Source organism: Strix aluco, chromosome 8, assembly GCF_031877795.1.
Source record: "Strix aluco isolate bStrAlu1 chromosome 8, bStrAlu1.hap1, whole genome shotgun sequence".
In the NCBI taxonomy this organism is placed as follows: domain Eukaryota; kingdom Metazoa; phylum Chordata; class Aves; order Strigiformes; family Strigidae; genus Strix; species Strix aluco.
In genome coordinates, this window is record NC_133938.1 from 22,568,011 (window position 1) to 22,591,072 (window position 23,062).

At 36.9% G+C, this 23,062-nt stretch overlaps 1 protein-coding gene across 4 annotated transcripts in view; it reads right to left on the reverse strand.

The window, feature by feature from the left end:
• Positions 1-23,062, reverse strand: part of COL11A1 (collagen type XI alpha 1 chain) — a 164,409-nt gene that overhangs the window by 75,426 nt on the left and 65,921 nt on the right. For all 4 annotated transcript variants that reach the window (XM_074832648.1, XM_074832647.1, XM_074832646.1 and 1 more), the window contains 16 exons: positions 21,884-21,967; positions 21,581-21,637; positions 17,545-17,598; positions 16,111-16,164; positions 15,943-15,996; positions 15,296-15,349; positions 11,966-12,019; positions 11,809-11,853; positions 10,268-10,321; positions 10,135-10,179; positions 9,617-9,670; positions 9,108-9,152; positions 7,683-7,736; positions 4,399-4,443; positions 2,764-2,817; positions 2,639-2,683 (listed from right to left, as the gene is read on the reverse strand). In XM_074832648.1, coding sequence (XP_074688749.1) covers positions 2,639-2,683; positions 2,764-2,817; positions 4,399-4,443; positions 7,683-7,736; positions 9,108-9,152; positions 9,617-9,670; positions 10,135-10,179; positions 10,268-10,321; positions 11,809-11,853; positions 11,966-12,019; positions 15,296-15,349; positions 15,943-15,996; positions 16,111-16,164; positions 17,545-17,598; positions 21,581-21,637; positions 21,884-21,967 — 852 coding nt within the window. The remainder of the gene's footprint in view (positions 1-2,638; positions 2,684-2,763; positions 2,818-4,398; positions 4,444-7,682; positions 7,737-9,107; positions 9,153-9,616; positions 9,671-10,134; positions 10,180-10,267; positions 10,322-11,808; positions 11,854-11,965; positions 12,020-15,295; positions 15,350-15,942; positions 15,997-16,110; positions 16,165-17,544; positions 17,599-21,580; positions 21,638-21,883; positions 21,968-23,062) is intronic.

A 23,062-nucleotide genomic window follows, 5' to 3' on the forward strand; every position in this document is an offset into this window, starting at 1 on the left:
ACTGTTATTCCTAGTGAGAACTAATTATTTACTGCCTAGAAAATTCTGGTAGAAAATTTACTCCAAGCATTTTAATAAGTCTCCATGGTGAAGTACAAGCAGACAGGACTCAGACAAGTTTCATTTACACCTGTATGAGTTCAGATACAAACAGAAATCTCCAGTTGTTCAGTGGAGTTCATGACTCGCTCTAGCACAACTGATCAGTTTCTGGTTCCCTCTTTCTTAGACTAACTCATCATATAACTACTGTTCCAATATTCAGACAACAAAGATTATTGACTGCATTTTTATCTAATGCTTATTTATATCCTGAGAGTGAAGGTCTTTGTGATGAATAAGCACATAGTAAAATGTTTTACTATGATGCTGGTTTTTTATATGCTGAAGTAATATTACTGACTTAGAAACTGAGTAATATTTGGACTGTCCATAAAGCCAGGAAAGAGTGATACTGTGCTCCATGTTACTGAAATAAAAAGAAAGGCTTTCTATTTCATCCTCACTTTGAAAAAGAAGTTTGCAATCTGAACTCCTGGGCCCGCAAAAGCTTTATCTTCTCCCAGATCAGCAACCGAGACAAACTGCAAGGCTAAAGCCATTTTGACTCTGTTCAGAAGTAGTCATACTGCATGAAACAAATAACCCTAGAAAGGGTGATAGAAATAGATTTTCTAGTGATGAACAGCTCAAAATAGGTGAGGAGACATTAAGATAAAAAAAAAACCCAAGCAAATATATTTTCTTGATAGTATGTGTTCATGTAAAAAAAGATGAGGTAACCCATCGTGATTCATTGAAAATAATACCCTAAAAAACATTCTAAAAGCAGATTTCCCATTCCTTCTAGATGGTGAAACTAAGCTTTATATGGTCATCTTATATTGCATACATTAAAATTTCAATGTGGTCCTTCTTAAAATTTAGAGAAAGATGAAAAAAGTAGAGTGCAAATACATGAAAAAAGCTTTAATTGCAAAAGTTGCTCAGTTATGGACATGGACAGTAATAATTATATGAGAACACTTTGCAACATATCACCAAGGACTGACCATGTGCCAACTAGTGACCAAATGGCTGCCAAATGAACTGAAACTCTCCTCCAGCTTTCACAGTGAGGTTCCAGCTATTGAGATCTAAAAAAGGCTGATTTTATTCCATGTAGGAGGAGAGAGCTGAATGCTCTATTTCCTCTTCTGCTGTTAACAAAAAATAAAATAGCTAAAGAGTTCTAGTCACATTTAATGGTCAGTACAGAGATGGACCTCTTCTGATATCCCTGGGACCATTCCAGATCTACAGAGGCTCTCCTGAATGATCAGTTTATTTATTTCTGTCTCTTACAGTGCTTTCCCCCATGTAATGGCATCTGAGTAATTTCAGCAAAAAAGGCCTGTGTAACAGACCTTTAAAGCACTGTGAGAACAATCTAAGAAATATCTCTGTGTGACCTTTTGAGGTATTTAGTAGAGATCAGTGCCTTACTGTAACTATGAGGTCAGTTTTTAGGACCACAGAAATATTGTAGAGATTATGCTAATCAGTATTCATTGATACACACATATATAGACACACATATATTAAGTTTATTTATATGTGAGTCCTGTATTTTGTCCTAGCTGGATATTAATCACTCAATAAGGCACAAGAAAAAGCTGGGTTTTTTAACTGTCCAGTCTCCACAGGTATTAAATACACTCTTTCTCAGCTTAGATTTAATGATCAACTCTAAAATGAGTATGCAGACTAGACAAACTGTGGTTTAGGAAAGCTGAAGAATGTACAGCAGCTCTTGGCATCTGAGCCTGAAAGATAGATCTCTAGTGCTGAAATCAAGGCTTTTTTGGCAAGACTGAGTCTTCTGCTTTAGACATAGCTATAAATATACACACAGTAGCCACCAGAGCCACAAGGCTGAATTTGCCTGTGTGGTCAGGAGGTATGACCGATGGTGTTTGTTATCTGTCTCTCATTCCAAGTGCTGAGGAAAGTGGGAATTTAAACCAATACTGTCTGTAGTTGCAGTCACCGCAGACCATCAGAACTCAATAGAGATCGCAGTAGTTGGTGTTTGCTCTAGTAAGAGCTCTACATACAGAATTAATGGTATCAGGGGGACATAAAAGCTTTCTTCATATTCGTATATATGCATCTGACTGGAGTTGTCCATCACTTTGGCAAAAGTCCCCCAAACACCTGGGACAAAAATACCTGGAACCTAGAAAGCCATTGGAAGTTGTACATAAAAAAATACAAAATCTAGCCTACAGCTCTATCTAAACAGGTAAGATGGCACTATTGTCACCACAAATCTCTCTGATGCACAAGCTTCTCGGTATCCACTATAGAATCTATTAACAAGAGAGGGGATGTCTAATTCTCTACTTAAGAGCACCCTTAGAGAGAAGTTTCTTAAATGAGTGTGAAGAAGGTCCAAAAATATTCTAATAACTGAAGGTTTTATATTCACTTTGCACCAATGTAAATAACCATGGAGGTCACTGTTTTGGGCTTGGTATGTCCTTAGGGTAAGGCAAAAATAAACCCACTGCTGTGTTCCTGAGCACACTGCTGTGAAGGACACAAAAGGCGTTGCAGTGAAATAAGGAACACAGAAAAAGGGAAAGAAATTAAATACCTTTTCACCTTTGGATCCCTTGAGACCACGGACACCATCAGCTCCCTAAAGAAAGAATATAAAGAATGACCCACATGCATATATTCAAAAAGGGGTGGGGGAGGAATCTAATAATTAAATCTTACCTTTACACCACGAGGACCTGGATAGCCAATTGGACCCTGAGGACCTGGAGGCCCCTAAAACATATTGGAGTAAAGAACCTTTGTTTGTACAGCACTTGGTTAGCAAGCAGTTTTCTTCTGAGTCTAATCCTTGTTCCTTCACTATAATACAGCACTCGTGTGTGAGACATCAAAATAACACTGGGCTGCCTGCCACTAAGAAAAGTCATGGCATCACAAAGCACCCTTCAATGTCACTATAAAACTATTAATAGAATTATGAACTTGGTTCTACTTGTATATTTGGGAAACGTCTATCCACAATACAAATTATCTGAAACAATGATAACTGGAAAATGTAACAAACAAACAAACAAAAACAAACAAAAAGATGCCTATTAGAAACCAGTGGTGTCTTACTGGGGAAAATTTATATGTTAATTATGATGATGACAAAAGTCAAAAGTAGATATCAAAATAATGATAATAATAAAAATCGTGGTCTTTAAAAAAAAGAGATTCCAAATCTGAAAGCTAAAAGGCTCATGGTGATATAAATACTGACTGGTGTCTGGATGCTGTTATTTACGGTTTGCTGGGCATTTTAATGATGCTTAACTTCAATACTATGCAATCCAATGGCAGTGTCTAAAGAAACTGTTCTGTAAACAGTGGAAGCAAAGAAGCCTGGAAATATACATATCTGTGTCTGAGGCTGAGCTGCTTTGTTGATTCTTCAATGTCCGAGATGGACAGATAACAAAATCTTTCCCCAAGGGGGCCACTGATAAGGTCTTTCTCCCCTTTCCAATTGTGTCTTTTCACAAAACCTTTAGACTAACATCTCTGAGAAATAAAATTCTCTATCAAATTTGGCTGAAACTGATCAGTAAATTCAAAAGACATAAGGAACAACTGACAGATGGTCACACACCTGTAATTTCAAAACATAAATGCTCTGCATAAGTTTTATTTTCTTAAGAAATCAGGACAAAATCTACAAGCCTCTAACAAATAACATTTTGGACAAACTGTAATACATTGGTAATATGTACCTTCTGCAATGTACTATTGATTCATTCATCCTATTTATCCAGAATACAGCCTTTTGGTATTGCCACTGAAATCAGTACTGCAACTGAAACTTATTTCAGGTGCAATAAAGGGTGTTATTCTGGATAAATAAGGGTCAATACTGAGCAAGCAGAATGCTTTAAAGAGCCCCAAGAAATAAAGAAATTACTTTTCACTGCCACTGACTTGAAAGTGACCTAAAAAAATACAATGTATATGCATGCATTTGTAAATCTTCAAAAATCAAAGTTGGGAAGAATCCTAGAGGGTACTCTACAATAGAACTGTAAACTCAAACTATTTGCAAGTTATTTATATGAAATGTATGCAACTTTTAATTGATTGTCAGTCAACTCCACAATCGGTTTTACTTTAAAAGAGTTATCTCTATATTATTTCAAATCTCTATAATATTTAGAATATAATAAATATGTTTGTCTGCACACAGATGCTTTGAATGTGTCATGGGTTTTCTATTATCTTCCTTGGTTCTTGGAGCAAAAAAATATGTCATAAAGCTGAAAAACTGCTAAAGGTTTTCTTGAAAGCTATGTAAATAAATGGAAATTTTTTAAAACTCACCAATGCACCTTTATCTCCAGACTGACCCTCTTTGCCAGGATGACCCTGATTTAAGAGAAATGTTTCTGAATTGGAAAATACTCGTTTTTTCAGTAGTGACATTTTATTATAAAAACACAGTTATTTAAACACTTGAATTTCAGGTCGTTAACCACCCTTCTTCTGTATTAGAACACACACACACAAAATTTTGAGGAAAGATTTTCCTCTCAATACCAATTTAGTTTATGTAACAAAAGAAAACCTGGACAATAGTTATGTTAATGTTTTCAGGAATATCCTGATCACTCCTTCTGTTTAGTTAACGTTTCAGCAGTAAGAGGTTTTTAATGCAAGACACTCTCAAATTTGATTTTGAAACAAGCAGGGTGATTAATGCTACAGCATGAAGACATTCCTAAAATTATGTAAAAGATTACTGAATTGCAGAAGCCAAGAGATGGATGATTTAGTTTTAACGTTCTATGTCTTTGTTTCAAACTGTGACTTGCTTTTAAAACAAAATATGTTTATGTCTTAGTCTTTATTCTACATCACTGATGTTAATACTGCAGTGCTCAAAACATTTAACAATCAATTTTTTTTCTTTCTGAAAAAATGTACACTAAAATGATGCAAAATTTAAAGGCACTTTAATGAAACCAAAGGTTAATAGAATATTACTCTTTATGAGAATCAGTCAGGAATCCTTTTTCTACTTATGTTCATCAGTTTTATTAGAGGAACATAGTAAATGTCTAGTTTTGCCAAGCATGTGTTCCCACATAACATGTAGCCAGTAACTAAAACCATTCATGTTTTGGAGTCACTGACATCCCAAAATGTTTTCAGTGTGACAAACATGATATACTTTGGTGTGGCTGTTAATCTCTTATGACAAACCTCTGGTGCTTATATTCAATTTTATGGCCTTGGAAAACAGTCTAAAATATGTTCTTTATTAAAAGAATGATTAAAATAAAAAGTATTTGATACTTGCTTACCAGTGATTATTAATTTTCCTTTAAAGGGTTTGTCTTACTAACACTGAATATATGTTGTTTTTTAAAATGTATGTATGTCTGTTGTTTAATCCTAATCTCACAGAATATGCTTTCTTGTGCACAAAATTTTAAATCTCCATCCAGTATCAGAGGCCTCTATAACATTAAATGTCTTTAAAAATGCTGCTATTAAACAGCACATTTGTAAGCCTTTAGATTTCCATTAATTCGAGTATAATATACCGCTTTTAACAATGACTCACTTTCAAAATAGAACATTTCCTCACAGAGAAGTAAAACAAAATAGCTAGCAAGAATTTTCCTGATCTCCTGAAAAAATGCTCTTGAGATTCCACTTGATCTTAACACAGATATCACGGGACCAGTTACAAAGCACATTGCAATCAGAAGGTACTGCTCATTGCCTTCAATCACTAGTGTAATTCTATGGTTGTAAATAGGTCATGTCAATTAGAATGGATTTAGTTTAACCTGCCTCTCCTGCCCTTTCTCTGAACAAAACTATTTGTGCACGAGGGAGATAATTTTGGGTAGGTGTATGGGGTCTGGCTGGGATGGAGCTAATTTTCTTCACAGCAGCCCATATGGTGCTGTGCTTTGGATTTGTGACTAAAACTGTGTTGATAACACACCAGTGTTTTGGCTGTTGCTGAGCAGTGCTTGTACAGCGTGGAGGTTTTCTCTTTGTTCCACTCTAACCCCTCAGTGAGTAGGCTAGGGGTGGGCAAGAAGCTGGGAGGCAACACAGCCGGGGTAGATGTCCCAAATTGACCAGAGGGATATTCCATGTCATATGATGTCTTACTCAGCAATAAAAGCTCAAAGAAAGGAGAAGGAAGGAAGGGACGTTCATGGTTATTGTGTTTGTTTTTCCAAGTAATCCTTATGTGTGCTGAAGCCCAAATTTCCAGCAAGTGGCTAGCCATCTGTCTGCAGATTGGAAGTAGTAAATGAATTCCTTATTTTGCTTTGCTTGTGTGCGTAGCTTTGTTCTACTTATTAAGCTGTTGTTACCTCAACCCATGAGATTTCTTGCTTTTGATCTTCTGATTCTCCCCCATTCTGCTGTGGGAGGAGTAAGCATGTGACTGGGTGGGTGCTTAGCTGCTGGCTGCAGTCAACCCACCACAGTAGGGATGTATACCAGGTACACACCTGATTATGTCTTACAGCACTTCCCCCTTGCTTTTAAGGTTTAACAATATGCAGAGTTTAAAATAATGCTTATGTTTGAAAATTAATATTTTTCCCAGCATGCAGAAAAGGATAAGGGGGAAAGTTCAAATGTTTACACAATGATTCAAGATACAGACTTCCAGCTGGACTGTCATTGCATATATAACAAACATTCTCCATGAACATAGTACTTTGGTGGGTAAAAGAGAGGTGTGAGAGCTCTGGGTACAGTTCTGTATTTGTAATATAAGCATCTATGTAGTGAAACCCCTGCAGACAGTTCTGTTGTTCTTATCCTAGCAAAAGTCCTGCTGAGAGTCAGGTTTAAGACATGCAGATTTAACCTAAAAGAAAAAATGTAAGGGAAAATGGCATGGGGAGGAGAGACATGGTCTGAGAAGTCATTCTGACTGTCTAATGGCTCTTGGTGGTATAAAAAGATGATGATTTTGATGCAAGAAAACTAGTGTATATGCATGTCATTATGAACAATGATTCCATTTAAGTTTAATGTCTAAACTGCAAGCAATGCTACTCAGGTGGTTACACTGTGCTCATGTAAGTGAATGCATCCTCAGAGCTAAGATGAATTCCTTAGTGATCACAAGATTCTAAACTTTGGCTCAGGTCCGTCCCAGAGTAGACAATGAAAGAAGCAGCCCAAACATGTAATATGCACCTTAGGTCAGGAAGCAGAGAAAGATCTACTCTATTCTATGTTTCCTCAGAGAACAAGTGGTGAGCATTTTTACAGATGATTTGCTTTGCCATACTGACATAGTAGGACTACAGTGAAACAGTATCTGGCCCTTTGTGTGTCAGTTAGGTTATTTACACATCCCTGCAGATGTTTCAGATGCATTTCATCATCTGGGAACACATTTTAAAGGCCCACAGACGTTTTTAGCAGCTGCTTCAAAAATGTAATTCTCTTAGTTTTAACAGCTCAGATGATACAGGGGTGTTAGATGGATCTTATGTTGTTGACAACTAGGACTACCAGTGCTTTTAATCTCTTTCTTTTTGCAACACAGGTATCCAGAAATATTTATTACTTGGTAAAAGTACTTAAACATTCAAGGGATGAAATATTTGGTTACTTACAGGAGGCCCATCAGAACCAGGAAGGCCAGGAAGGCCAGGTTTGCCTTGAGGTCCCTAAAGGCAGTAACAGAGACACATCTTAAGAACAATAGTGAACATTCTATCATTTGCTAGGATGACAGAGGATCATCGTTGTTGAGGACTGGTATGCGGTATGCCCTAAAGCAGCAAACTATCTTAAATCGTTTTAGTATTTAAAACAACTGGTGAACCCATCGCAGGTGTAGAGTATAAGAAAAATAATAATAATAATTGAAAAAAAAAAAGGAAAGAAAAAGGAAAAAAAACCCCACCCATATCCAATACATTTGACTCTACGAGCTAAGGATATAAATTAAATACCTAAATCCCTTGATATGGTTATCGGGGATAAACCAAAAATATAACAAAACTAAACTCAGAAAAATACTATCATACAATATATTAGCGCAAGGCCAGTTCTTACAATCTTTAATCAATACAAATCACCCATATTTTTCAGTAAGATGCTTGACTGAGAACAGGCTTCAGGAATTACTCTGTGAACGTGCACGTACCCAACACAAGATGGGGAAGAATTCTCCAGTGTACAAAATTATTATTTAGAATTTCAGGAATAAAAGGATTAACCATATGAAAGATACCAACAAGATCAAGAGGCAGAGTACAGGTTACAGAACTCCAGCGCTTATAGCTGAAAGGCATGGTACGTCTTTGTGAAAGTGTCTTGAATGTGTATATTGTGGATCTAGCCCATTTTGCTAGAATAATACTTCTTAGGCACACAGGCAGGTAAAAAGCATGTATATTATTTCCTAAAATTTCCTTCAATTTCTCTTAAAGTATATACTAAATAGGGAAGAGGAGCAAAATCAAAGAAGAATCAATAGACCAGGAATTCAGCAAGAAGAGGAGAAAAGTAAAATTAGCATAAAATTCAAGTGACATTTTTAAAATTAACAGATGACAGTTTCACACCACCAGAACATGTACAAACAGATCGGAAAAAAACAAGTGACACTGCAGTATGCCAATTACACTGCAGTTATGTCAAAATATAATCCTTGAAAAAAGAGAAGAGAATAAGACTTGAGTAGGTAAAACTTTGATAGAAAAAAAGAGATTAATAAAAATAATTTTCACAGCTTGCAGTGAAATTAACTAACATACAAGTATACACTGTTTAGTATTGTAGATGTGATTCTGAAGCTAAGAAGAGAAAATTAATCCAGAATAAAGGGAGGAAACTATGCTTGTGAAAAAGTATATATGAAAGGAAAGCCAGGCCTCCATTGGTTATTCAATTTACTTGATGATTTCAGGAAGATCTGTTAATTTTTAGATCTTAGGTTACTATTCTGTAAAACACAGCAAAGCCCTTAAGCACATAAGCAAGGTTGTTGCACAGAACTGACTGTGAAATACCAGAATAATGCTGTAACTTACTTTTTCACCAGGAGGTCCAATAGGACCTTGCGGACCAGGAAGCCCCTATTAAAAAGAAACCAGTGTGAGAAACCAGGGAGAACAATATACATACATTCACCCTACTAAAGGTCCCTCATTAATCTGTTTAAACACACTGGCAAATATAAGTGGCTTTTTTTCCCCCTTACGAGTTAGATCAGGAGTTTTGTGTGAGCCTTTTGCACAAGCCACTATTCTGGCAGTAGGTCTGTAACAAGATCCTATTCAGAACCCTCCTCCAGGTGTGGCCATTCCTGCTGCATTCCAGGAACACTGAATGAGTCATTTTTCTCCTGAATGAAAAATCCCTCTGAAAGCTTACTTGAAAACTCTGCTCCCACTGCCCTCAGCACATTTGCAGCATTATTTACAAAATCCTTGAAGCTTTATCAGTTTTGCACATGAAAAACTAACCTTTTAGTAATTTTCATTTATTAAACATTTGCTGCACATTACATCGTATTTCTTGAGAGTTATTTTACACTTACTTGTGGGCCTGGAATTCCTTGCTGACCAGGAGGTCCTGGTTCCCCTTGAGGACCCTACCATGGAAAAAAATACCAGGGCATTAGGTTTGCATTTCTGCATTACAGATCTTCATTGTCAGGACTAAAAGGAATACAAACTCAACTTTGTTCCTCCCTCTTTAAAGTCTACCACCAGCTTTCTATCCAGTATGATATTTTTTCATGCTAATGAATATCATGGCCTTTTCTTTAATAGAGAATTTATCTCTCTTTAATAGAGAATAACAGCCCACACATAGGACCTTAGCACTGGAGTCCATGGTGCTAAAGGAGCTTGAGAGAGAAAGCATGGTTAGGCCTTTTGGCTGAAGACTAAGTAATAGGAGGCTTCTCTTTTCTGTGTGAAATCATCATGAAACTGAGTATTTTGACAGAAAAGTTTAATTAAATGGAAGGGATGGCATAGTGGCAGGGACAAGAGAATGTGGAAAGGATTCTTATAATCCACTCCCTTTTTAATTCCCAGCTTATTTACTCACCATGTTTCCTTTTGGGCCTGAAGGTCCATCAACACCTGCAATGCCCTACAACAAACAACATAAACATAAGCAACTTTCAGTGGACTTCCATTTTTCTTCTGGACATTGTGAATACAAAACAGTTCATACGTACTGGTTGTCCAGGCGGACCAGGTGTACCTCTGGGGCCCAGTAATCCCCGTGGACCCTGTAAGAGAACAAACACTTATTAACAACTGCATGATTTTTTCTGAACAGAGAGGCCCAGGAGCAGGACAGAGCAAGGAATGTCATAAGGAGTAGGAAGGATATGGGGAAGGCAGCATGGGAGTTGAAGGAGACAGACAGACAGACAGACGGGAAGGAAGGAAGGAAGGAAGGAAGGAAGGAAGGAAGGAAGGAAGGAAGGAAGGAAGGAAGGAAGGAAGGAAGGAAGGAAGGAAGGAAGGAAGGAAGGAAGGAAGGAAGGAAGGAAGGAAGGAAGGAAGGAAGGAAGGAAGGAAGGAATACACTGATAACAGATTCTCCTGAAGGCCACCATATGTCTGAACAGGATGTCAGTGGCAGGGCAAGCTTTTATTTAGCTGCTGTATGGTCATTTCAGAGAAAAGTAGGAAATAACTATTTATATTTCCTGGTGCAGAACAGTGGCACAGCATCTTCCACTAAAGTTTCAGCTGTGTCTTGGCCTGAAGGTCTGACCTGAATAGTAGCATACATGTTTGTATTCATGCCTTTAGAAAACATGATGGTCTGTCATACTCTATACTACTATTTTAAGTGTATAACAGTGTTTTTATCTGTAGTAAAGACCCACTAAATAATTAAAAATTACTAATAATTTTATTATAATAAATGCAAGGTATTCTGTAAACCAAAATCAGATTTGTTCTTCCTACCCCTAAAAAATTTCACAAAGGACCCAGGACTATTCTCCTAATTAAGGTGAGCAAGATTTGGTCTATAACATAATCTTTTGGCTTTATACTATGTAAATGAATATTAGTTTTCATCATTTGTGTCATCACTCGTGTCATGTTGCTAAAGTAGGCAGAACTGAGTCTCCAGTCTCCTCATGTATGATATAGTCACAACTCACTAACACTGACTCTGTAGCACCTTCTTCCTACTTTGTGAGTAGGCAGCAGTATTTAGGGTAAAATTCCCCTTTTTGAGGCATGCTTTCTTGCCTGCAATGCAGAACTCTGCTCTGCAGTGACAGCACCTGCAGAATTGCAACTGACAGTGGTGGAAATTCTGTATGTGAAACAATTGTAAAAATACACAATGAAGCACAGCAGTGTGAAGAAAGGGAAGAAGCCGGGCCTTATCTTCTAATAAGTAGATGTTTGGAAAACATTTTCAAAGCAACAAGGGCTTGGTTATATTGTCATGTATCAAAGACTTCAGTGACTGATTTTACACAATAGGATAAGAAATAGCCTTTGTGATTCTGAAACTTCTGTATACTTGGCTGGATATATCCCTGACTTAATTCTAATCCTGTAAGTAGTGTTTCACCCCTAACAAAACTGTTCATTTGTTTGCTTTTCAGCCAGAATCAGTATTCTCTCTATATACACACACGCAGTAATTTTTATACCTGGAATTCAGAACAGTTCCACAGAAAGAAAAAATATCTGAGAGTGACTTTTGTTTGTAACAGAAACAGAAGAATAAGAAAGCACTGCTTACAGCTTCACCTGGGAGACCTCTTGGTCCAACTTCCCCATCTTCTCCCTGTTTTTGTTCAAAGGGAATAGAAGTTTTAGAAAAAAAGAACATGTATCACAACCACATTCCCATTACATGAGGATTCACTCTAGATTTTACTGTGTAAATAGCAACTTACTCTTGATCCATCTTCACCAGGTAAGCCAGGAGGTCCCTGTGGGCCACGGTCTCCCTGTAGAATAAGTAAAGTCATTAAAGTAATACATCTGTTGTTGGAAACAACAATGGATGGGAAATGAAATGAAACCAAATGTGTTAGCTGAAGTCTGATGTGTCAAAACATGTCTCGACACAATAACACAAATCCGTAGGTTATAGTACTCAGTAAAGTCTTTTATTACATTAGTATAAAACCAAATGAACAAGATTGAAACAATGAACTATTTGTGTTTGTAAAATTTCACTCTGCAACTACTCTTGGCCCCAGAACATACACAAAATACTGCTACAAAAGGCAGTGTTACCCACATTTTCCTTTGTCTCACTGGCACCTTCCCCCTCCCCCTACGCAATGTATTACTGCCAGTAAAATAAGGCATGTGTACATGGGTCAGAAGTTAATAAACCAATTGCTGGGCCCTGGAATATACATAGTGAAGTTCACTAACCACCTTTCAGAACCACGCTCCCTGGCACCAGTCATTGAGAGCCTTGGGACTGATTTGTCTGAGGCTTTGGAAGGCAGCCAGACTTCCACTTCCCCTCAGAGGTTGGGGCTTTTCAAGTCTATATATGCAGAGCCTCAGTAGATTCTGGACTATACTTTAAAGATTTATTTTTCTTTCCCCATTTGTAAAGAGAACTAGTGTGCTACATAGCTGAAACACCACTGACTGACCTCTTTTGGGCAGTGGATTTTTAGACTGTGACTTCCTTCTGGCATTGGACAACAACCAAGTATTCATGCTGTTTTCCTTAATTTTATCAGTGTCTCCAAGGAGCCTGACCATTGCTGTGGATCCTAGCAGAGGTATATGGAGTCACTCTTTAGCGGCTCCATTCTTCACCCTTTCAAACTTTCCTAGGGAATTTTATGTAACTTGCTGTCTTACCCCAGAGCTATCTAATATTAGGGATGTCAGGATTTTATTCTACTGCCTTTCTGTCCTCTATAAGTTGGAGTCAGCATGGGAGAGAAAATGAAATTCTATGATTTGCACTTTCATACCCATAAGGTGAATTAATACAGCAGTTTCTATATTTTGCTAAGTTTTGGAACTACTCAGTGTGATTTTCTGGTAAAGCATGTGTTTTTCTACATGCTAAATGACACTCTTGAAAGTTGCCACATGAGACACATGATCTGTGCTCTGGCTTCCAATTAATATCCAGGTGAAGACTGACCTAAGCTTTCAAATATTGAAACAGTTCATCCCTTCAAGGGCTACCTTTCTTGTCTTGCAATCACATGACACTTAGAGTTAGATTAGGAGCTTGCATTCAGCGTCCTGGTATTGTCATTCAGTAAGAACAAAACTTCCCTTCATTATCAGCCTTCTCAGTTCTTCAATTCCCCAGTTCTTTCCTTCAAATGTTCTGTTAAAGATTGAATTTTTTTCCTTAGACCTTCTGTTCTAGTCTATCGTGTCTTGGTTTTATACTGGAGAAGGTTATGCATCTAGTAAATCTAAATAAGAAAAGTTCAAAGTCATAGATATTGAGGCTAAAAGGAATATTACACCATGCAGTCTGATCTCCCCTGCACTGGAAGTCAGAGAATCTCATCCAGTAACTCCTGTCTGACAACTTGTGTTTGATAGAGGAATAACCTCAGAGAGACATCCAAATTGCAACTCATAGTTCAAATATGATTAATACTAAAAGTAGACCTAAAATTTCTGCTCTAAAGTTATGGATTTTCAACACCAATTCTCTTACAGCTGAAACATAACTACAACAGAAAAAGTGTTTCTCGTGTCTTTCCTTCTGTGCTCTTTATTGAAAGCCAAAGACAACTGAATATTTGCATTATATGCTGTCAGTATATATGAAGCTGAAGAGCTACAGCTATCTGTTCTAGCTTTGAAAAAAGCTGCTTTCAGAAAAATAATAGTTTGTACTTTTACAGAACATTTCCATACAAACATGAGAATGCAGTGATTTTTAAATAGTGGGATGAAAGAAATGATGAAAAGAAGTCATTATTTTCATTACTATTTTGCAAATTTCAACGCAAATTTATTCTTCTATTTTTTTTTGTTTGTTTAGGAATTATGAAACAAATAGAATATTTGCAAAAAAAATTAATTTTTTTATGACTTGGAAGGTCTCACAGACAGACAATTCTAGTATTCCAGGTTGGAAAACAGACAAATTCCCTGACTGAACCAATTTCTGATAAGCCTTCAGACTGAAGTAGTGGCAAGAGCTTAATGTCTATCCCCCTCTGCTGGTCACCTGCTGATCAAGCTGGATTTCAATTATGTGATGCGCTGATTGCTTTACATTCTTTAAGTTAAAGGGGATGGTGAAAGAGGATGAACACATTTCTGTATGACACTAGTTCTTTTCCCACTGCACACAGAACTCAAAAGAGTATTCTTTAGATGCTGTTACAAAGAACTACATTATGGGCCAGTAGCCAATGCAGCTGAGATTTTCTGGGAAGTGCAGCAACTGTGCTAACCTATTGAAGGGTGAGAGCTATAATCATTCTTTGGTCATCAAGCTTTAGCACATATGGGAATGGTTCTGCAGACATTCCCACTCACTGTTTCTTTTACGGTGTGCTGCACTTACCAGGACAACAGTCAGGGAGGTACATTCAGTAGAGTATGTTGTTACTAACATCTACATTACAGGTATAATTTAAAGCAGAAATCCCCTGATGTGATTATTTCTACACTTTGTAGGGAAAGATGCAGTCTCATCCTATAGACTGGTATGACACAAGGAGAAATTACATTAACTATTTTAAATATTACTTCAAGTTTTCCTAACTTATCTGACCCGACTCTGATCTTTCTTTAAACTTCAGTTGTTGGAATAAGCCACACTAAACAATTCACTTTGCAATTCAAATATTCAAATGCATTTTTTGAGCAAGCTTCCCAGCAGGCTAAAATTTGTCATGCTTCTGATACAGAAACTTCATGCTAATTTCCTTTTCCTATTATTGTTTCCTTTAACAATCACTTTAAATCCAACAGGCAAATTCCTTAAGTAAGAAAAATTAGAGCAAAACCTAGCTGAAGATATGATCTGAATTCTGAAAATATATTTAAGTCATTGAGAGATATATATATGAATCACTGTCTATTGACTGATATTACTAAATTGTTTCATGAGGAATACATTACCTGACAATATACATATTATTCTGTAGTGTGAAAAGTTGACATTCTTTTTTAACTTACTCAATAGTCCGTAGTGCTATTCTTAATGAACAGTGCATTATTTTTGTGACAGTATCAATTTGTTGTTGTATAAATATACATATTTTTCTTACCCTGTTACCTTTGTCACCAGGGAGACCAGGAAGACCATCAAATCCTCTGTCACCCTAGGAAAGAAGAAATCACAGCTTTAGTGAATGACTACTACATTCTCTATTACGCTGAATAAATTGTGCCTTCCCTCTAAAAGTTAATTTCTACCTTTGGTTATATGTACACTTTTGTTACTGAACGAAACACATGGAGGGGAGCACACAGATCAAACTCACAAGGTCTTCTTCTATGCACTAAAGCAAGAGAAGATGCCACACTAACTTTTTCACTGTGCTTTAATTATGCTATTTATAAAAAGAAGTCTACATTGAAATGGAAAGCTCAATTCTAGCTGCACTTTACAGTTGCAAAACTGACTTTACTATTACTGATACTCTGTAACTAGAAACTGATTCAGAAGGATAGGAATCAAGTCCCAAGAATCAAGTTACTTCAAGGTCAGACTACTAGCCATTACCATTAATTACCATATTTTAAATGGATGATTCATTCTCAGCTCTTGCATCTGACCAGCTATCTGAAACCTCAGTATTTTCTCTTGAGAGAAGAATTTTGGGTTAGCCTGGAAGAAACTGTGGTACCTACATAAAAACTGTCTAGCCCGTTCCAAGACTGAAATAAAGCCTCAGCTCTCATTATTATTTACCTTTGCACCAGGTTCTCCTGGCATTCCTCTAGCACCATCAGCTCCAGGACGTCCCTGCAAAAACCCAAAGGGGCAAACATTTGAAAAAGCAGTGGAATCAGTTAATATTCAAATATATTTACATAGAAACTATTTACCCAGAGCAAGGTTGATCCATACACTACCTACCCTTTTGCCAGCTTTTCCACTTGGACCAGGGGCACCTTGAACACCACGAGGACCCTGAATTTAAAGAGTGTAATTCTTAGAATCACATTCATGTCAGCAAAAAGCTAGTTAAACATCTCACCTCAAGATCAAGATAAGATTTTTTTATACACAAAGCTGCATTTTTTTTCGAGGAGATGGATTCTGGTTTCCAAATTACCATTAATTTTAATAGAATATGGGTATCCAAACTGGCCTTAGCACTACCAATTTTAACACTAGTTTTCATGAGATGGCACTATACACAGCATAATTGGGCCTTTTAACATAAAAGCTTTTTACATTCCTTTCATGGCTTTGAAGATACCAGTCCTGGTTTGAAAAGCCTCTTCTTCTCATGCCAAAATTATTTTAGTCACATAGTAATTATTTCATGAAAACTAAATAGGGCTTATTTCAGATCCCTAACTCATACACAGACATGAGTTATGCTGGTAAACAGCTCACATGCTGTCTTAGCTTTACATAGCACAGTTTTAACTAGAGGGACGCAAAATTACCACAGACTGAAAACCTAATTCTACTTTTCAAACATATGTTAACTTTCATTGACAACTGTGTGGGCATGTTTCTGTGTAAGCTTTCTCATTGCCCATCCAAATGCATCTTCTTCAGGTGAAAATAGCAATGGTAAGGACTAGTCATCCAAAAATACTGAATAGGAAGAGAAAAAATACTTAAAAATGTAAGTAAGCAAACTGGAAGAAGGACCAGCTGTTCAGAGTGCCTTTTTGTTTAATTGCTTTCTTTTTCTTCTGCAAATATAAATGTGGAGTTTTAAGACAGGCACTTAAGAATGCAGCAAATCCACTTGAGATCTGGCAAAATCATTGTTTCAGAGACTCCTACCATGATTTCTTTAAGAACCCCCTATTACTCTTAGATTTAAGCTGAAAGATTTCAGTGTGTTCCAGTGCTTTTTAACATCACTGCACAGGAGCTGATGTAATAGTAAGCTGAGAAGAAAAGTGGGCACTGATTCCTAAAGACTTATTCTCGCTATGTAACATCTTTCTTGAAAATATCCTGTTTAATAACCAACTAAATTCAGCCTCTCTCACCTTCTAAGATCTGATAAGATCAGAGCCCAAGGTCATACAATTGCAGACTGAGATATGACTATTTAACAGAGAAGAGACTGAAATGACAGTGTTAAAACAGGTTTTCAAGTGATGACACTACATGTGAAAATTGCTCTTTGTTATATAAGGATTGTTACTTTCATATTTCAAAATGAACAGTCAAGCTATTGCATTTAATTAGGATAGTATTGTAAAAGTTGTTTTTCTTCAATTGCATGTGGAAAGTATATCATTGATTGATTTCTTCTATGTGGTATGAGTGCATTTTCCTAAAGATAAACAGGCTGAGACATAACAGGCAGTATTATTGTACCTGGGGACCTGGCTCACCACTTTCACCCTTAGCACCTGCTGCTCCAGGTCCACCCTTGATGAAAAAAGGAAAACATTGATTAAATATACAAAAAACTCTTTAAATGAATAAGTTTCTTTCTGTTGCTATACGTTAATTACAAGGAGAAAAAACAAAAAAATCCCCTATGCATTAGGAGGTGTGACTTCACTATTTGAATCTGCAGATGTACCCTGTCATATGATTGTCTATATATGATTGTCTAGACACTGGGCCTAACTGAACCAAAAATCTTTCTATTACCAAAGAAAACTCCCATCAATATGAATGGGAACAAGTGTTAACTCTTTGTTCTATATTAATATTTAAGAGCTAAATATAAGTACAGTAACAATATAAGTAATGCAAACAGAAATGCATCTGCTGTAGGGAAGGCAACAGAAATGAAAGCCACCTCTTTTTACCTTTATCTATTTCTGTGTTGTACAGAAAATAACAGAGTCTCAGAGTTCAATCCAAAGATCACTACAATGAAAAGTACACTGGCTAATCTTGTCATGAACTTCAGTGATGTTTTAATTTTAGTGCATCTGGCCCCGAAGAAGTGGAAAATCTACATAACTGCATTTCTTTACTATCATTAAATGATGATACAGATTTTCAGAGTAAGTTTTACTCATAAACAGACCTAAATCAGATCTTCATCCAGGGTAAGATACTGTACATGGAATCTGGGGCAGAACTAGTCAAAGTAAATTTGTGTTTTCTTAATAGTGGTCTCACAGAACCAGACAAAACAAAACAAAAAATCTCCACATGCTCACACAGAATACAGGCTCAGAGAAGGAACATACTGGACTTTACTATTATGGGTAAAAGAATTTTTGCATTTCTGACCTCTGAAACAGGTCGTGACCAAATGTATGTATTTAATATGAAACTAATCTTGCAGACCTTGGAAAACTGATAATCCTCCTATATTCAACACAGTGACCATTCAAAGAAAGAAGTGGTCTCATGGCTTGGCTTAGTGTCAAGTCTAGCATCCTGGAGTGGGAAGATTCCCACTGACCTTGCAGGTATTGAATCAAGTCCTAAGCAAACTGAAAATCAGATCCTGGGCTGGTACTGGCAATGGAGAGAACAGTGGCTTTGGTAGGTGGTGACTGTCTGTTTGGGTTTCCCTGATGTAAGCTCTGCTTTTAATGAATATAATTGATTACATTTAATATCTGTAGGCAGAAATCTATTTTGTATGCTATGTTAATTAAACATGTGAATTCCAGACTCAGTTGAAACTAGACTGGGGCTTTCACACTGCTATGTTTAAGACTTTTAATAACTGATATGTTTCTAAGTGTATCTTACTGGATACTTTAACAAAATACAATTCATATTAAAAGTAAAAGCTCCAACTATTTCATTCTTAAAATAAACAGGGCACAAAAACAATTGACAGACTAAGAATCTGTAGCTGCTTCTGGAACTGTAGGCCAAAAATGTTGCCAGATCAAAGAGTTGGATTTCTAGAGCCTCCTGGTGGCTTAAAAGCAAAACAAAATTCATGAAGGCTTTTAAAACATGAAAGCATGAGTATGAGGCCAGGTTATACCTCAGCTAAATGTATACAACCCACTGACAATATTATACCAGTCTTTACAAATCAATTCCTTGCTTACAGCAGTTCTACAGTTATTTTGTCTGTATAGACTGAATGTTATCCTGCATGTCTTGATTTAAAACTGCTGGAAATAGTGTATTAGTTTGTTAAATAGACCTAACATGTTTGAATATAAGTATTGCATACCTAATCATGATCAGTCAGGAGTATGTAAGCCAAATTCTACTCTAGAAAAGAACTGGTCTTATACAGGTCTGCTTAAAAATATGTCAAATCCAGTGATTTCAGTTTCTGGGGACCAAGTGAGATTCTGGTGGTATATTTGGCTAAAATTTACCTGAAAACAGTAAATTTCACCTAGGTAAACAGACTGGGTTCATGAGACTGGCCAATTTGGAGCACAGCATAATCTGAAACAGATTTTTTGATGCTATTTGAAGGTGAGGCAAAGCACTACCAAGCCAACTGAGAATACAACTTACAACAGTTTTAGTATCACATAGCTTTCAAGAGTCACTGAAGATAATGTTAAGCTGCTAGGATCAGGGAAGAACACGATTCAGAATATTTCTTATGCTCCCTAGAATATTTTTTCAACAGTATGTAATTACCTTATGTCCCCCTGGGTTTTCTCTGTTAATGGAAGTGGTCACTGGAGGGAGTAACAGTGAGAGCCACTGAGGCAACCTTTCAGTTGCATTGTGCTGCTACAATTATACACAATGAGATGGACAGTAAACTGGTCAGTATTTTCTGTTGGTAATAGTAGGATGCTATACTCAGGTTTGTCCATCTGCCTCTCCTGCTTTCAAACTAACAGACACTGTACATTAAGGAGGGTGAGGATGAGAGGGAAAAAGACGAGGTTGGAAAGGAAGGACTTGATTGTTACTGTTCAACTATGGGCTGTTGCTGAAGCATCACACTAAAGAAGGAAAGAAACACAAAAGAAGGCAAAGGAACCATATTTCTTATGCTACAGTCTCACCACTTCTAAATTATGACCACAACTCCACAACTGGGATGAGTGGAAAGAAACTACTTCAGAGGAAAATGCTATTGCATTCTGAGGCAAGGAGAAATCCAGGTGGCCTCCAGGAATGTCTGTTGCTATCTTCTAGGTATGCTGATATAGTTGTGATTGGCATATCTCTGCAATCACTTTTTCTTCACACAATAAACCAATAGGAACTTGCTTCATCCTTTTCTCTTGGTTACCCAGTGAACACTTGTTTTCATTTCTCAATAGCACAATTGTATTCTTGTCTGTGTTTTAGAACTAGATGCTTGCCTGATCTAATATAAAATGCTAACATTACTCTTTGTGTCCATCACCATAATGATAATATGAAAATTACATCGGACATAGATCAAAATTTAAGAGGTCAAATATTTGCCAACCTAGCTATGCCATCACAGTAGACAGAATAACAGTTTCCAAATTAAGTGGATCTTTCAAATATGGATGCTGCACTAAGTGTAGAGAATTTCACTTCACATCAGAGGATAAATACAATCACCTGAGAGAAAGTTAGAAAAGACTAGTCTTCTACAAAGCTTATGATCTTGGCTGCAGCATTTGTTATTTTATATCATGGTACAGATGCTTTATAATAGCCTTTTGAAAGATGGTAAATGCTAAATTATGCCATTTAGCGAACTATTGAGTCTGAAAAGTATCCATTTCCTAAAAGAGGAAATTGCAGTTGCAAGATTGATCAGGTGATTTTGGCTTGCTGATCTTCCTACCTGGTTTTATTCTTTCATTGTATTGTCCTTTTAAAGTGTTTGTAGGGACTACAGAGGCAAACCTATTTGTGATCAAAAAGTTGTTTTGCATGTCATAAGAAAAACTGTGTTGTTCCATGTGTAGACTTTGTACAAATATTAAGCTTTTTTAACATCCACAAGGCCATTTCCCAGATCCTTCAGTATTAGCAGTCAAGCCAAATTCAGGGATGAAGTAAAAAAGTAAAATTCTTCTAGAAATCTGTATGGCTTTTATTTGCTTATAGGAATGCCTTTTAAGAACTTTCAGGATTCATCTTAAATAGTGAGCCAAGGTCATTCTGCACACTCTTGCTTTAGCATCTCCTTCTGCAGAGTTTCATATTTACCACAAGAAATTTTATAAATATTATTACATAGATGACAGACTGTAGAGGCATATGTATTTATTTATGTAAAACTATTTGCTAGTTTTGTAAGTCTACCAGTGTGCTATACCCAAACACCCCAAAATCTACAATAAAAACTGATCTAGTATTCAGGTTGCATTGCAGACCTTGAATAAGAATACAAACTATGGCTTTAATTATATCAGTTTCTTTTCAAATAAAATAAGTACAAATACAGAGGTGTAGGCAAGGCCAGAATGAGATCCATGGACTTGCACTACTATGTTCTTAAACCTGTGCCCCTGTTTTGTTTACATACCACAGGACCTGGTCTTCCAGTGAGTCCCATGGGACCAGGTGGACCTCTCATAGCAATCTGAGAAAACAAACAGAAAAAAACAACAGGTATCAAGAAAAGTCTTCCAGCCAGCATACAAATTCTATATTAATACAATTTCATAATGCTTTATCAAATAGACCCCATCATTATCTTAGTTGTCAATACTACTGTGATGAGATGATGCTTGGAGCTCTTTACTTCACATCCTGCATGATACAAAACAGATTTCTTTCTGGAGCTGTACCCTTGTGGTAGTTCTGTTTGCAGGCTCCTTGTGCTCACCCTAGCTTGCTGAAGAATGGCTTGTGCTTGAGCTTCCTGAGCTGAGATGGTTGGGCCCTTCTCACCATCTCCTCCAAAACGGAACTGCAAGTATCAAAACAAGAAAAGGATTCAGAATTTATCAAATTAAAACCATACTTGTTATTTGCTGCAATTGCATAAACCACTTCAAAGATACAGGGTCTCAGTCTTTAGTTCATTCCACTAACTTCAGAAGACTGCTGCATTGAGACCACTGGATCCAGCATGAATATGAAGTCATTGGTAATAGTTTAGAACTGAAGTGCAAATCTAATCCCTTATGAGCAAACATTTTCTTGATGTCATAGGATTTTGGTTTTCATTTTATTTGCTTGTTTGTTTCAAAAAAGAGGCCAAAATAGACTGACTGCAAAACCTCATTAAAAATATATATCAAAATTAATTAATTCTCTGTACATTGGTAGCTACCCACAGAAAAATACGATTCAATTTAAGGTAGGTTTCAATTTGAAAAATGTTTGGTATCTAAAATGAAACAGTTGTATGTCATTTCTGACAGTTTCAAAATAAATTACAGAATAACATTCCAGTACTCATTCCTGCACTCCTGGACTGTTACTGCTCACGAAACTGCTAGCAGGAGCTTTGCAAATGTTGCAGAGACACTAAGCTGCAACAAGAAGCACGGCTTTCCAAAGGTATGGCATAGACACACTGGATATCAGGGCCATGAATCTTTCATTGCCCACAACAGTTTGTCCAGTTTGTCTACACCCAGAGTTGGCACTTTCTCCTGCAGTCATATCATTATCAGAATGGAAGGACTTTTTTTTGGAAAGTGATGGAAAACTTACCGCTTTAAGCCCCCACAAAGAAGCACCTGACTCAAGCCCCACTCATGATGATGAAGAGCCATACATCCCACAAAAGGTGTCTCACACATGTTACTTGGTGTTCTGAATGTATTTCTGACAAGACAGTCTGCCACGCTAGATTCAATTCCACCTGTTTACTCCTTTATACCAGGATGGCTCTCAAGCTAGTAAGGAGGTCATCTGTTATAAAAGGATAGTGGCTTCTCAGTGGGGTTTATAAATGTGGAAAAGAAATTTGGATGGTGGTTAAACTTCTAGGCTGGAATCTGGAAGACCTGAGGCCAATTTCTTCCTTCCTGAGAAATTTCTGGTTTGACTTGAT